The sequence below is a fragment of the Eutrigla gurnardus genome (assembly GCF_963514095.1).
Source record: "Eutrigla gurnardus genome assembly, chromosome: 23".
NCBI classification, from domain to species: domain Eukaryota; kingdom Metazoa; phylum Chordata; class Actinopteri; order Perciformes; family Triglidae; genus Eutrigla; species Eutrigla gurnardus.
The window spans coordinates 11,586,731-11,599,956 of record NC_139934.1 but is presented as its reverse complement, the minus strand read 5'-3'; the positions used below and the strand labels follow the sequence as shown (position 1 = coordinate 11,599,956).

The following is a 13,226-nucleotide window of genomic DNA, read 5'->3' as shown; positions in this document are numbered from 1 at the left end:
AAAAAAATGTGATTTTTTTTGTTAATAATTTAAAACTAACCCCAAATTAACAGAGAAACTCTGTGTTGGTTGGCTTGTGTGAGTGAAGTCAGACATTGTAACAAGCGTGACAAAAATAATCACTTTATTCAGTGTGAGTCAACAGTGAGATGGGGCACACTGAATCAACACATCAGTGCCTCTCAACAGTTCACATAATGTGCAAAAAGAGCATTGATTAACAGTGTGGCAAAGGATCTGATCTTTCAAAGCATTGTCATATTGTTTTTAGTGATGTCTTCCCAGAAGACGGTTCAGCCTAAAAGTTCCCGGAGGCAAAGTGAAGGAAGAAGGTCCGGATCTCTTTGGGGAAGATGGTCACGGTGAAAGCTTCACTTTTGCTGCTGCTACACCTTTTGTTGTCTGAGGTAAAGAAAACATAAACGACAAAATGTCACATAAATGTACATATTACCGAAGTCTATTTTTAAATGTACAAAAAAAAAACATCTTTCTCACTTGTTTCTGAGTGATCTGCAGTTTTCCACTTCCACCTCTGCAGACTGCTGATATCCCAGGTGCCTGTGAGGGAACGCTCCTCCAGGTCTTTTACCTCCCCTATGCCCTGGAGAACATCCTGTGAACATGACATTTTAAAATGATGGAAATCCAAGGTGTCCCTCTTGCAATATTATGACAATATGTAGAAAAGTATTTGTGCTGCACCTTCACGTTTATGGTGACTGGCTTTGAAAGCTCAGGGTCTTCTCCCTCCTCAAAGAGATGCATGATTCTCAACAGGACTCGATCATAGTCTGGCTCCGAGTGCAAATCCTTACCTAGATGCATATCATTACACCTTTTTTTAGAGTTTAATCCCCAGGAATAAACAAAAGCTGTGTTTTTAACACCTGACCTGAGTTTATGTGGCCGAGGTGAACATCGTGATCAGAGCTGTAGTTCCATCCAGGAATACTGAGGCTGAGCAGGTGGAGGTTGGGCGGCAGGACCACCGAACGCACAGGAGAGCTTCCTCTGGGTTTCTTCTCCCGCCAGGACCTCTCTAAGGGTGCGAGGGAAAATGATAAATGCTAAAAAAACAAAAAAACAAATAGCTTTTAATGTCATGCAGCCGTAAAAAGATAAGCACTCACGAGGTTGGTCTATGAGCATGACGACAGGTCTGAGCTGCAGCTCTATTGCCTCCCTCTGGTAGAGCTTGGAGGTGGCACTGATGGAGCCCAGCATCACCCACAGGGTGGGGCTTACGACCGAGCTGTCGTTCAGGGTCAGGTTGTAGCCGCGGCTCCAGGGCAGGTTGTTCCAAAGGCGGCGGTGGAGCATGACCTGATTAGGGGGGGTGTGGGGAAGACACAGGATGTTAGCATGTGTTTCTGTGTGAGTAGAAACCAACTGAGAAATATGTGCTGCCTTTAGTTACCTCTAGTTGTCCGTTGGCTTGGCTGGACACACCGTGAGCTCTGTCGCTGACGAGCACCAGTCTGCTGAGGTCATCCTGAATGTAGGCTGCCCGAACCATAGGGAAGTAGTTCTGCAAAATGCACATTATATAAAGATTGTTCTAAAGTATTTTTATTTTTATAAATCCAGGGACTTACCCTTGCTATAGTGTTATTGGTGAACTTCCTGTATTTCCTCTCCATCATCTGATAGCCGTTGTCATCCGTGTATAGAGTCCTGCTGTTGTTCAAGGAGGAGCTGGTTCTGAGGACGACCTCGGTGTTGAGACTGAGGGGGCCCAGCGAATACGTCTGCTCCAGCCTGTGACACCGCGGTCCACTCCCAAAGCATTCTGGGACCCGGGTGGTGATGGAGTACGTGTAGTCTTTATCGCTTTCCTCTCTAGAAGATGCAATTTGTCACATTTTAAGAGCCGATCTCACAAGTTTGGTTAATTTTGCTGCACTACAACGATGTCACCCACCGGTAGAAGCGCTGCCTGATCTCAGTCACGATCTTCCCGGGGATGATCTCCATCTCCACGGCCTTGTAGGCGCGCACAGCTGACCCGTTGGCGCTGAAGATGTAGTTATCGGAGATGGGCCCGGCTTTTATATCTCCATTGGCGTGGTACTCCCAGAAATCCTGAGTCATCACCACGATCCTTTTTTCTTGACTGCCAAGGATGGAATAGAGGTCAAAGGTCAGAGAGTCGAATTGGCATAAGGGAAAAGCATTTTTATGAGCCGAAAAGGGGCAAAGGTGGGACGTAAAAGTGATAGACATTACTAAAAATAAATTTCGTTATCAAATTATCTTTAATTTTCATATTCTGTAAACAATATCTAAACTACTCCCTGTGTAATTATGACATATTATATATGAATATGCAACAGAGTCTTACAGGTAAGTGATGCTGTGCAGCAGGTTGGTATCCTGGTCAAACATCAGCTTGTAACATTCACTCAAAACAGGAAGGAGTCGCCTCCCCGTTTCCAACGAGTCCCGGATGTTGCGCCTCTCAAACCGAACCCCTTCGGCTTCATAAGTCCAGCCGCACTTGGACCTCCCGGAGCACTGCTCCTTCGAGAACTTCATCAGGTATTTCCTGTGCTGGAGGCCTCCAAGTTCCACCACCATGAAAAGGTCATAGGTCACATTGGACTGTGCCGATCTTTGGATCTGCAGCAGACAGAGGAAGATGTTATAATCGTATACAGTATAGGATTTTGTCATCGTCTACTTAATGCTACTTTTTACCTTTCATCGTTATCCTGTAACGGATGCATGTAATCAGTTCAGAAATAGTTCAGAAAACATTTTTTAATGTCAGTTTTCATCAAAAACAACACAACCATACTAACCTGTGCAGGCACGGCTCGTCCATCATCATCAAAGACAGCTGCAGTGGGGAACATCACTGTGACGTTGATGATGGTGGTGATGTTCCATGCTAACGGGTTGTAAACGATGATATGTTGCTCCAAAGGCTGATGAACACCTGGCATTGAGAGATTAAGAACCAACGTATAAACTAGTGGCCCAAATGTTGAAGAAGAAACACCCCGTTGACGACACTTCATGTTACGCGTTTAGCTGAAATTACAGCATGCCTTTTCTGTGGTAGCGGCTGCCGAGGATGCTGGGTAGGTCTAGGTTGTGGGGCAGCAGGAAGAGCGCCGCCAGAAGCTCATCCACTCCCATCATGGCCTGCAGGAGGTGCTGCAGGTACATGTCGGCCACCTTGGGAGACTCAGTGCCGGTGATGCCATCATGGTGCTGGACCTAAAAAGTTAATGATTTCTGTTCACAAACCATCTTGTATGGATGGACGTTTACTTTATTTTCTGTTTCAAATAGTAGTGAAATGTTTTGACAACTACCTCTGAGACAGCCCAGCGAAGCGCCCTCAGTTTATTGAGGGCCCAGACTTTAGCTACGGGTCCGTCAGGAAAGCTGACTCGGTAACGGGTGAAAAGAGTCTCCACGGCATGCAACTGGGAGCTGGCCCGCCGTGCCACGCCTTTCAGGACATTTCTAGAGGCGTAAAATCCCGTCCACGCCTGGTGCGGTTCTGGAAAATGAATCAGCCACAGTAGATCATATCAACAAGAAAACTGTGTTTGTTACGTTTCATGTGAAGCAGGTTGGTCTTATGTTTTAGGATACAGATTCTCACCAGTGGAATACGGTAAGAAATCTTCACTCCCTCGGAGCTCCCAGACAACGTTTGATTGGTGGACGGCTTGGAAATATTCACCAAGAGTGGCATACTGCACTGTCACCCCCAACTCTTTGCTATTCTGGTTGATGTACTTCATCAGAGGATCCATGTTGTTGAACTGGACGGACGAGTTGTAGAACTGTTTGTCACAGCCCTGAAACACGAGGGAAGTGACGGATGTATTCGGCACATTTTCATCTACTAGTTAGAACAAAAACAGACTTTTTCTATACTCACCCACGGCCAGAGCACATGGTTAGTCCGAAACCACGCAGCCCTCTCTTTGATGTTCTCCACCATAGTCTTGGCATAGGCGTGTACTGTCTCCTTGGTGACGGGCAGGCTCATGTTGGGGTACACTCCGTTTTTAGGGGGATCCGGGAACAAGGCAACTCCATTCCAATAGAAACCGGAGCTGAGATGTAAGAGCATGTTTCCTTTTCATGAACAAATCTCCAGTTTTTCTATTTGATAATACATATTTTAGAAATGGAATTGTGGTGAAATTATACTAAAGTATGTTTCGAGCTGAAGACACTTGTGTGTCTTACCAACAAAGAGACTAACCATGGACTACCTGTTGGAGAATGGCAGGTGGGATGGGGTGCAATAGCTAAACTGGTCCATAGTGTGAGTGAAGATCTGCTGCTTCTCTTTTAGAGAGGGCGAACCTCTCCATACAAACTGTAGTTTCTGTATAAGAAAAAGAGATAAACAACAGGCAGTGACTATTTAGTACTATTTTGAGGTTAGTTTGACAATGCTGCTTTACTTTTTTGATGATAGTGCATAAACAAATGTGTTTTTTGGGTAATAGACGTGATCTGTGGTGACGTTTGTAGAATTTGTGATTTTTTGAATAGTATTCCCTTCACTTAGAGCAGTAGTATTTGGACAGAAGCATCAACTAACACCTTGTTTTTCTGCATGGTGTCTTTAAGGTCATAGTCGATGCGGGAGATGAGGTGGGCGTTGAACCCAGCCAGGGCAAAGAGGACCGGCGTGGTCGCAGAGGCTCCGAATGGATCCACGTGCCAGGAAAACTGAGGACGCACCCCGAACGTCTCGTAGAGGAAACCGTGTCCCTCTGAGACAGGTCATAGAAACAAAAGGTTACGACATACTGTATGTCCTTCTCCCAGGCTAAAATGTGTCCTCTCCACAATAATGTGTTTCACTACCGGTCATTTGCAGTATCTGATCATCTAGATCAGTAACAGCCTCGTCATGCATCACTTGGCCCCCGATGATGAACTCAAGTCGACCCTCTTTTACAAGCTGTCGTACCTACAAAGTCATAGTCATAACATGATAATCAGTTACTGTGTGTTTAAAGGTTCATCCAACTTTTTTGTCAGTACTGTATGCCTGTGTAGAGCGTGGACCAATCATGTGTCCTTACCTGTTTCTTATGGGAGTCTGTGGCCACAGTGTCCCACCACAGTCGAAAAAACTCCTGCTCCACGGCGATGAACCTGCGGTCTTCAGCCTTTGACAGCTCCTCGGTCACACTGGTGTACACATTGGCTGCATAGGCGTGCATACTCTCCTATTGAAAATACACACTCATATCCATTATGGAGAATAATAATACATATATATTAATCTGGAATATGTGGACAACGGTTGTTTGGTGACAGGACACTGTTAAACAGCAAGCTGTACAGTATGTGTCCCTTTAGTGTTTCCCTTATGAAGACCTACCTGAATAGTGTACACCCAGCCAACGTCCATGTGACTGTGAGGAATCACAAATGTCTGAATTGTCTCGTTTCCTCCCGCTGAGAAACCGCAGCAGAGAAGAAACACGACGCGGGCTAAAAATCTCATCTCTCCGCGTCCGTGAAAGAAGAGAAAAGGCTAAAGTATCTCAACTCTTTACCGGCACTTCCGTATTATTGTTGTTCTGGCATCACGTGGCTCACGTGACTCGGTACGGAAGCCCCGAAGAACCAAACTAGATCGACGCCGCTCTTGTTAACGCGTGGTTTTGGTGACCTTTTACACCGGAAATAAAACTTGTAAACATTCTGTAACACTTGGAGGTGAGAGTCCGTCACCCCGTCCGACGGCAAAATGGCAAAAAATAAAAGAATAGCGATAATATTCGGAGCCTTTGTAACGACTGTTGCTGCGGCGTTTTACCCGATATTTTTCTACCCGCTCACGCATAAAGAGGAGTACAGTAAGTGGTTTTGCTAGCATTTCAGTTAAACACTTGCAGCTAACTAATGTCACTTTAGTACGTTGTTTCGTATAAAGAGTTTAGCTTTGTACTAAAACTTCCCCGTTACGCTTTGTTTGGCGAAAAATAAACTAAAGTAGTGGATTAATCTAGCAAAGTGGCTGGTTATTTAAGCTAGCTAGCTAATTATTTGTTTTTCCATTTAAAATACCGGTAATAAACTGGGGGTTCCTAAAACATACAAAGAAAGAGGATAAAAAAAACACCTATATATTATATACTGTTTAGCTAAATGTGGCCAGAGTTAAACGTGCTGTCTACCGAGACTTTCAATAGGAGTTTTCAAGCTGGACAGACCCAGTGGTTTCTTCCCCCTAATCATAAACATGTTAACCAGCTAAGACATGAGAGAGCGATGCCAGGAAAAGTTAATCCAGCTAAATAGTTGTGGTTTCACTGTATGTCTTGGTGCAGCCACAGACAGTGAGCACAGAGCTGACCAGCTCAGATGGAAAGCTATTGTCAGGAGACCTACATTAGGATGTGGATGAACTCATTCCAGTGTTTCTGACAGAGAAAAATAAAGCTTCAATGTGAGAATCTTCTGACAATACTGTACCGTTCTCTCTTTGATAGGAGATGTCCAAAAGATGAACCGGGCAGGAGTCAATCAGGCAGATGTTCAACCCGCAGGTAAGATATACCTGATGAGTGTTGCAAAGACTTAAACGTCAGAGAATGAGCTGGGTTTTGGGCTTTCTTTAATGGGATATTAACGTAATTGGCAAAGACACAGATGGACCTAATCAATGCAATTTTCTTTCCTTTCAGAGGCGCAACTAACGATTTTCTTCACCATCGATTAATCTGCTGATTATTGTATGGATTAATTGGTGGTCTATAGACGGTCAGATATAGTTTATATAAAATAGAAAAGCAGGAAATGTCCATATTTGGAGGCTGAAAATGGCCTTTTCTGTCATTTTACATGACAATTATTATAATAATTATAATTATTTGATTATGGGGATAGTTTGTGATTATGTATCTGTCAATCTACCAATTAGTAGAGTTGTAGCTTGTTCCCCATTTATTTCTGTCTAGTGCACTACTTTCAAACCAGATATGTGGGGTCTATGATAGTAAGTATAGTGAATGGATATTTGGTGAATGGAAATTATATTTAATTGCACATCCTGTTGAAACCAGCGTAAGAGGAGTTACCTCTCTGTTATATGTATTGTAGTGCCTTAACAGGGCTGAGATGTTGCAGATACATGCACACTGACACTGTTTCTTTCATCTTCTATTTACTAAAGGTGTGAAGATATGGTCTGATCCATTCAAGCCTGCAGGCAAATGATGACCAGTGGCGACTCACTCTGATGAAGCCGATGCTGAGGAAGAATATGAGTGCTTGGTGTGCGCGTGAGTGAATGTGTTTTTGTTTAAGTGATTCCTTAAATCCTGTGAATAAAGTTTAAAGCACTAATTAAAATGGGTGATGTATTGTGATGACAAACAATCTGTTTCAAAGTGCAATGGACGTGAGAAAAGGAGTGCAAGTTAAACTTTCTACCCAGCTTCACTTGTCTTCCAAAATGTGCTTCTGGTTCTCATTTGTCCTCAAGGGGGCGCTCCATGCCAGTCTGTCAAAGCAAGTGGACCATGTAATGTTTGGTTTGTGCATCTAGATATTTTGGAAAAACCTCTCTATTTCCAAAAGCCTTGCTGTGGTATGCAGCATGTCGAAATTTTAATAAAATACGGTGGTTTGTTTACCCATCCTATTCACAAGACTCTCTTTTGACATTTGATTTTGATTACGTGCGTGTAACACACAAAAAAAAACGGTTCTACAGATGAGGGTCCAGTAATGTGCAATATCATTTTCTGAAATGGAAAATGGTAGAGACAGAGTTATTCCGGGACACATTACTCTGTTTTATCATTTCTCTGTCACAGACACAGGCTTTAACTGTTGCTCGGCTGTTTAAATGGCATGTGACTCCAGCTGTGTTTTGCCCATGGGCTGAAAGGACAGGGCAGAGCTCCGTGGTCGTCTTGTTCAAAATCCTCCTCGATGTGATCCAGACTCCCTTTACGAGTCCGTGGGTGCCGTAAAAGCAGAGAATTCCAAAACTACAATTTTTTTCCCTGTACTTTTGTGGTTTCCTGACATTGACCAGCATCCCCTTTCAGAGTTTGGTCCATCAAAGTCCTTTCGGAGGAAAGATAGATTAAGAAAGAACTAAAGCATGTGTTTATGGTCCTTCAGAGATGGTGCATTTTTAAAGTTGCCCTTAAATCTTTCACAGTCCCCGATGCAGCCTGTACTTTCGGACGTTTAGGACCGTTCGTGAGGCCTGCTGCCAGCGAAAACCGACTGCACGGGCCAGCAGCGGCCACTCTCCTTCTCAACCCCCCAATCAGCAAGCCCCATTGTTTATGAGAGGTTGTTATTGTTGGGCTGCATTCAGAAACAAGAGAAAACTCGAGAGCCTGGCTGTGCAGAGGCGTCCAAAGTTAAGAGAGCAAGGGGTGAGGGGGTGGTTAAGGAGGAAGAAAAAAAAAACGAAAAGCAGAAATTCCTCTCATTCCCCGCTGGTGTTTTCCAGATTCCTCAAGCGACAGCTTCTCGGCTGCGCGAGTGAAGTAAGCAACCAGAGGGGAAATTGAAGCGAACGGCGAGAGGAAGAGAACCACATTCTTGAGGGGACGCGTCACCTACACACAGAATAGAGAGACACTCAATCTCTGTTACTTTGCCTGGCAAAGTATGTAACAGGTTGTGCAGCACGGCCCTCGGCTTTTTGGTCTCTCTTGGCCGTGAATCAGCGTTTGAATCACCACGACACCGTGACATTTCATTTCAGACGTGAACTCGATCCTCACGTCCGTCTATTCAGAAGCGGGGCCTGAAGTCTGCACCGGGCTTTTATGGCTGCTCTTTTTGTGGCCCATTCAGCTGAATATGTAGATAGACACCCATCACTATAAAACATTCAATGGGGTCAGAGAGGACTATAAACCGACATGAACTCAACAATGTCGCCTCCGCACCACTTTTACTATCCTGCTATTAACCCATCACACAAATCTGCCCCGGCTATTCAGGCGGCTTTCAGAGAGCGGTGGCACGACGTCGCTCGGAGAGCAGTTTGTCAGGTGCGCGTCCCAGAGTGGCAGATAATTGGCCCGAGGTTTTTTCTAGCGAATCGCCATGGGAACAAGGGTTGACAGACATGGTCAAGGGGGTTGGAGGAACGGCAGAGGACATTCGGGGAAGGGGTGGGATGTAAAACGCAAGCGGAGCTAACGCCTCGCTCCGCTCAAGTGTGGAAAAAAAGAAGAACCAGAAAATAACAAGTGAAGAAAACAAGGAGAGCTCTGAGAGCCTTTTGACGACACTGTAAAGGAAGACAGACGACTGTGGCGTTCATTTCTATTTGAAGTGGATGGATTTGAAGTGTTTCAGCTGAGGAGGATTTTTTTTTTGTTCTTTTTTTTTTAATGATCATTTGCAAATGCATGATTCATTAATGAGGTCCAGTTCTCACATCAAACATCAAAGCATCCTCTTGTTCATAACTACAATGAAGCCTTTTTATTTCTTAGTTTTACGGATTTCGTTACTTTAGTTAAAAGCATAGAGCGTATATATAAAGTAGACCCCCATGTTGGCCCTCATGAATGCAAGTTTAAGGCTCTGGCCCATAAATATGTACTTCATAGCTTTAAAAAAGCATCAATATGTCTACATTTTAACAACCAGCAAACATAAAGTAGAGAAATATCCATATGCTTTAGCATTTAGGTAATATATCTTCAAAAGAGCAATGGCTGAATCTAAATGTTCGTATTTGTGAGTACACAACATCCTCCAGCTTTCATTTTTAAAGCTGCGGTCTTCAGCCCCGACTGATCTCTGATCCGGCGACATCACTTGAGGCACTTTATCATATTTTTCCCAGCAAAACGTTTCATGCAGCTTTTTCTCACACATTCAGCAGAGCTCCCCGAGACCCGTAAACACACTTTGATGTGTGAGATCGATCGCTCGAGGCCTCAAACTCCGAAAACCGCTGTGTGCGCATCACCAAAGATGTCGCCAGAAACAAAGAAAAAAGAAGAAGAATATCACAGATTGATGATTTTCTCCCACAAAACAAGCAATATTCACATCTCAGATATGCTGCTCGGCCGTAAAACAAGGTGCCGGAGTGCCGTCCGCATTCTTGGGTCAGCAGGCGCACGGCTGTGGAAACAGATAGTATGAGTCTGAAGCAACGTCTAGGAAAAAAGGCTCCGGCCCGGCTCACAGCAGGCAGGAGAGGCAAGCTGCCCCAGTGACAGTGTGGTCTGTGTGTGTGTGTGTGTGTGTGTGTGTGTGTGTGTGTCATTCAGGAAAGAAAAGCGGAGTTCAGCTCGGAGGAACCCAGCGTCCCCCCGGAGACTAAACTGTGGTTGTGGAACTTACTGGAACTCCAAACATCGTGTGTGTGCTTTTGTATTCTGTTCATATTTGCCCGAAGCCGGACCACAAATAGATCATTATGGTCTGTTTTAGGTTGCATCTCCGTTGCCCAGTCGTGAAGGCATCGCAGTGCGTCGGGTTCTCCGAGTCCCGTGCGTGAACGGATGAAGGGGGAGATGATGCAAACATCGGCCCGGTGTAATTTAGACCCCTTACAGGAACTTCCAGTTATAAACGGTCTGTGTAGCTGTTTGGCCACCCGGCAATGCACATGTGAAAACATGTGGTTTTTAGCCTCTGTCTGTCTGCCTGTTTTTAGCTGAGCTCATTATAAACCTTCATCTAGTAATTAAGAGGCAACATGGTCTTTTTCACAATATTTAGGATAGTATTTAGCACAATTCTACAGTTTTTTGTGTTTTTTTTCTTCATATAAGTGACACGTTAGCATGCTAACGTGTTTTTAGACTCAGACAAGACAGACAAGAGACACACCATGGAGCGCTAGGATATTATAAGAGAATTAACTATAACCAGAACGTACAATTTAACTTCTGATATTTTCCGCATCATATTTGTGTATTTCTTTAGGGAAATATCTCAACGATTGTTGGGATGGTTTGTCGTGAAATTTGGTTCTGATTAATTTATTTTTTTACCAAATACCTGCTAAAACAACTTGCTAAAGCGCTAAACGTTAGCACGTTAGCATGCCAGTCGCTGTGCCACGTACAGCCTCGCGGGGCCACGAGTGTCGCTGTGGACTATTAGCATTTTGCTGAGCTCACTTGGCAATCGGAGCGTAAATCACAGGACAAATGGAAAAGATGAATGTTGGGAGGACTTTGTTGAACATTCAGTAATTGCACAGTTAAATCATTGTGTCGACACTTCTTTTTAGCCTTTTAGAGCAGAAAAGCATGACGTCAACTGACGTTTTTTTTGTTTCCTGAAGATAAAACTACATAAAGTAAAAAAAAACCAAACACAAACAGACCCTACAGAACCATAATACACGTTAAAAGAACAGCAAGTGCGTTTATGGCTTAACTTTAAGGGGCCTACTTTCTTCACACCTCTTCAGGCAGCCAGTGGATGTGATTAAGTAACACCTCTGAATGAGGTAGGAAATTCTCAAATGTGGCTTTAAGCGTGCCAAAGGCCTGTCGCTTGGCTCGCGTCCGCATATGGATCCATGAAGGAAATGTTTAAGCAATTAGTTTAAGGTTGGGGGAGAAAAAAAAAGTTCTTATTTCCCCCCATCTTGTTTCAGCGGGGAGGAAAATCTTTGTTATGGACCGACCTCATCGTGCAGACCGACTTTGAACGCCTCCGTCCCATGTTCCACTGATTATACGGAGTCGAAAACGCCGAAACCACAATTACATTTAAGTTCGGGACTGTTTGATTAACGGAGTCTTTCAAAACCGCCGCTGATTGAAATATTATTGTCACTACTAAACACGCCATTCTAGCAGCTCGTGCGAGCCCCGGAGCCATCAATCGCGTTACGTAGCAGGTTTTCCGTTTTTACAGTCCCATTATAATCTTAAAAATGTCTTATGCACTAAAATAGCAGGGCGGCTGTTGATTTAGGCAAGGTTACTGAGGAAGAGGGCCAGAGCTGTAAGCAGTAATGCAGCCCTTCCAAGCCTCTCTGAAAGGCTAAAAGAGGGTGAGGGAGAGAGTGATTTATAAGGCACCTTAATACTTGACACGTTCATTCGTGAAAATAAGTCTGCGGCCCATCAAAGTCATGCTTGCATTTAAAAAAAAAAACATGGAAAGCTCTTTGAAAGCGACTCGGTGGGCCAGTTTTCATTCACATTTCCTGGCACGGCGCTCCCACTCCACCTTCATTCTGAGGGACCGTATCAAAATAAACAGCTCGACCCTCGAGGCGATGTTTAAAATGTACATTGTGGCGAATGATACGGTAGGCGTGCAATTAAGAGCTGTTTGAGAGGCAGGCGATGGGGTTAAAAGATTGATTAAAACCGAAATAAAGTGTCATATTATGATCCGATGTGACGCGCTGAGTCTCAGCTCGACTTGGACAGAGTGTACCAGTGTTAAAATACTTGAAATGCCCCGGCTATTTTCATCGGCTAGATGAACGGCATCCTGTCATTAGTGGTTTGCACACAGAGCAAATGAAGTCAATAAGTCAAACCTGCATCCTAAATGGCAGCTGGATAGAATGAAAACGGCTTTAAATGGATGTTTAGGATGCACGGAGGCGCGTGATGAGTCATAGTTTGTGTTTTTGTTTTGGGGTGGGGGGAAGACGGTGTGCCTCCGTGTTCCTCGTGGGTTTTCATTAGGGCCTCGTGGATGACAACAGAATATATGACTTGGCTCCGGATGGGAATTCGGGGGGGAAAGTCATGGAATTTGGACGTCTTGATGGAACACAGGCTGTCCACCGTTGGCCCGTTCCCCTCCGAGGAGGAGGAAGACTGCCGCAGTGTGTGTGTGTGTGTGCTGGTGAGCCTTAAGGACATCTTCAGGGAGCTGACCCAGAACAATGACAGGTTTACAGCGCAGCTCCGGGGCAGGCGGACTCACATGTGGCTAAACTCAAACAGAGACCAGGCCCCGCTCTGAGCGCTCGAGCAGATTTGACACAAGCCGGATCGTCCAGATGATTAGTAACTCTGGTAATCTGTGTTTCGGCCTATCCGGGGAATCGGCGGTATCTGTTTAATGCATCTACCTTCCTCACATGGTCCAGAGGCTTTTAGGAAGTCAATCCGTAATGAATCACTTTTTCTTTTGATTGTTTTTGCTGATGAGCATCATACAAAGTTTCTTCTCTTGGCAAAACTTGCTGATCTGACAAATTTAGGGCCCAAAAAGACTTAACCTGACTGCTGGGAGACCTGGTGGCCTCACCTGAG

The 13,226-nt window shown here is 44.5% G+C and overlaps 2 protein-coding genes across 2 annotated transcripts; one reads left to right on the top strand and one right to left on the bottom strand.

Annotated features, from left to right (window-relative positions):
• Positions 1-109: 109 nt before the first annotated feature.
• man2b2 (mannosidase, alpha, class 2B, member 2) lies at positions 110-5,566 on the bottom strand. The gene is made up of 19 exons (XM_084002885.1): positions 5,369-5,566; positions 5,067-5,213; positions 4,846-4,951; positions 4,579-4,751; positions 4,242-4,357; positions 3,902-4,079; positions 3,620-3,818; positions 3,324-3,514; positions 3,054-3,225; positions 2,805-2,941; positions 2,345-2,622; positions 1,925-2,116; positions 1,599-1,842; positions 1,421-1,531; positions 1,134-1,326; positions 896-1,042; positions 706-818; positions 499-616; positions 110-402 (listed from the first exon to the last, which is right to left on the bottom strand). Exons 1-19 carry the CDS (start codon positions 5,492-5,494, stop codon positions 299-301), a joined length of 3,045 nt encoding a protein of 1,014 aa, XP_083859011.1. The 5' UTR covers positions 5,495-5,566; the 3' UTR covers positions 110-298.
• Positions 5,567-5,649: 83 nt separating this feature from the next.
• On the top strand, positions 5,650-7,252 carry smim20 (small integral membrane protein 20). The gene is made up of 3 exons (XM_084002886.1): positions 5,650-5,849; positions 6,486-6,542; positions 7,169-7,252. Exons 1-3 carry the CDS (start codon positions 5,741-5,743, stop codon positions 7,210-7,212), a joined length of 210 nt encoding a protein of 69 aa, XP_083859012.1. The 5' UTR covers positions 5,650-5,740; the 3' UTR covers positions 7,213-7,252.
• Positions 7,253-13,226: the final 5,974 nt, after the last annotated feature.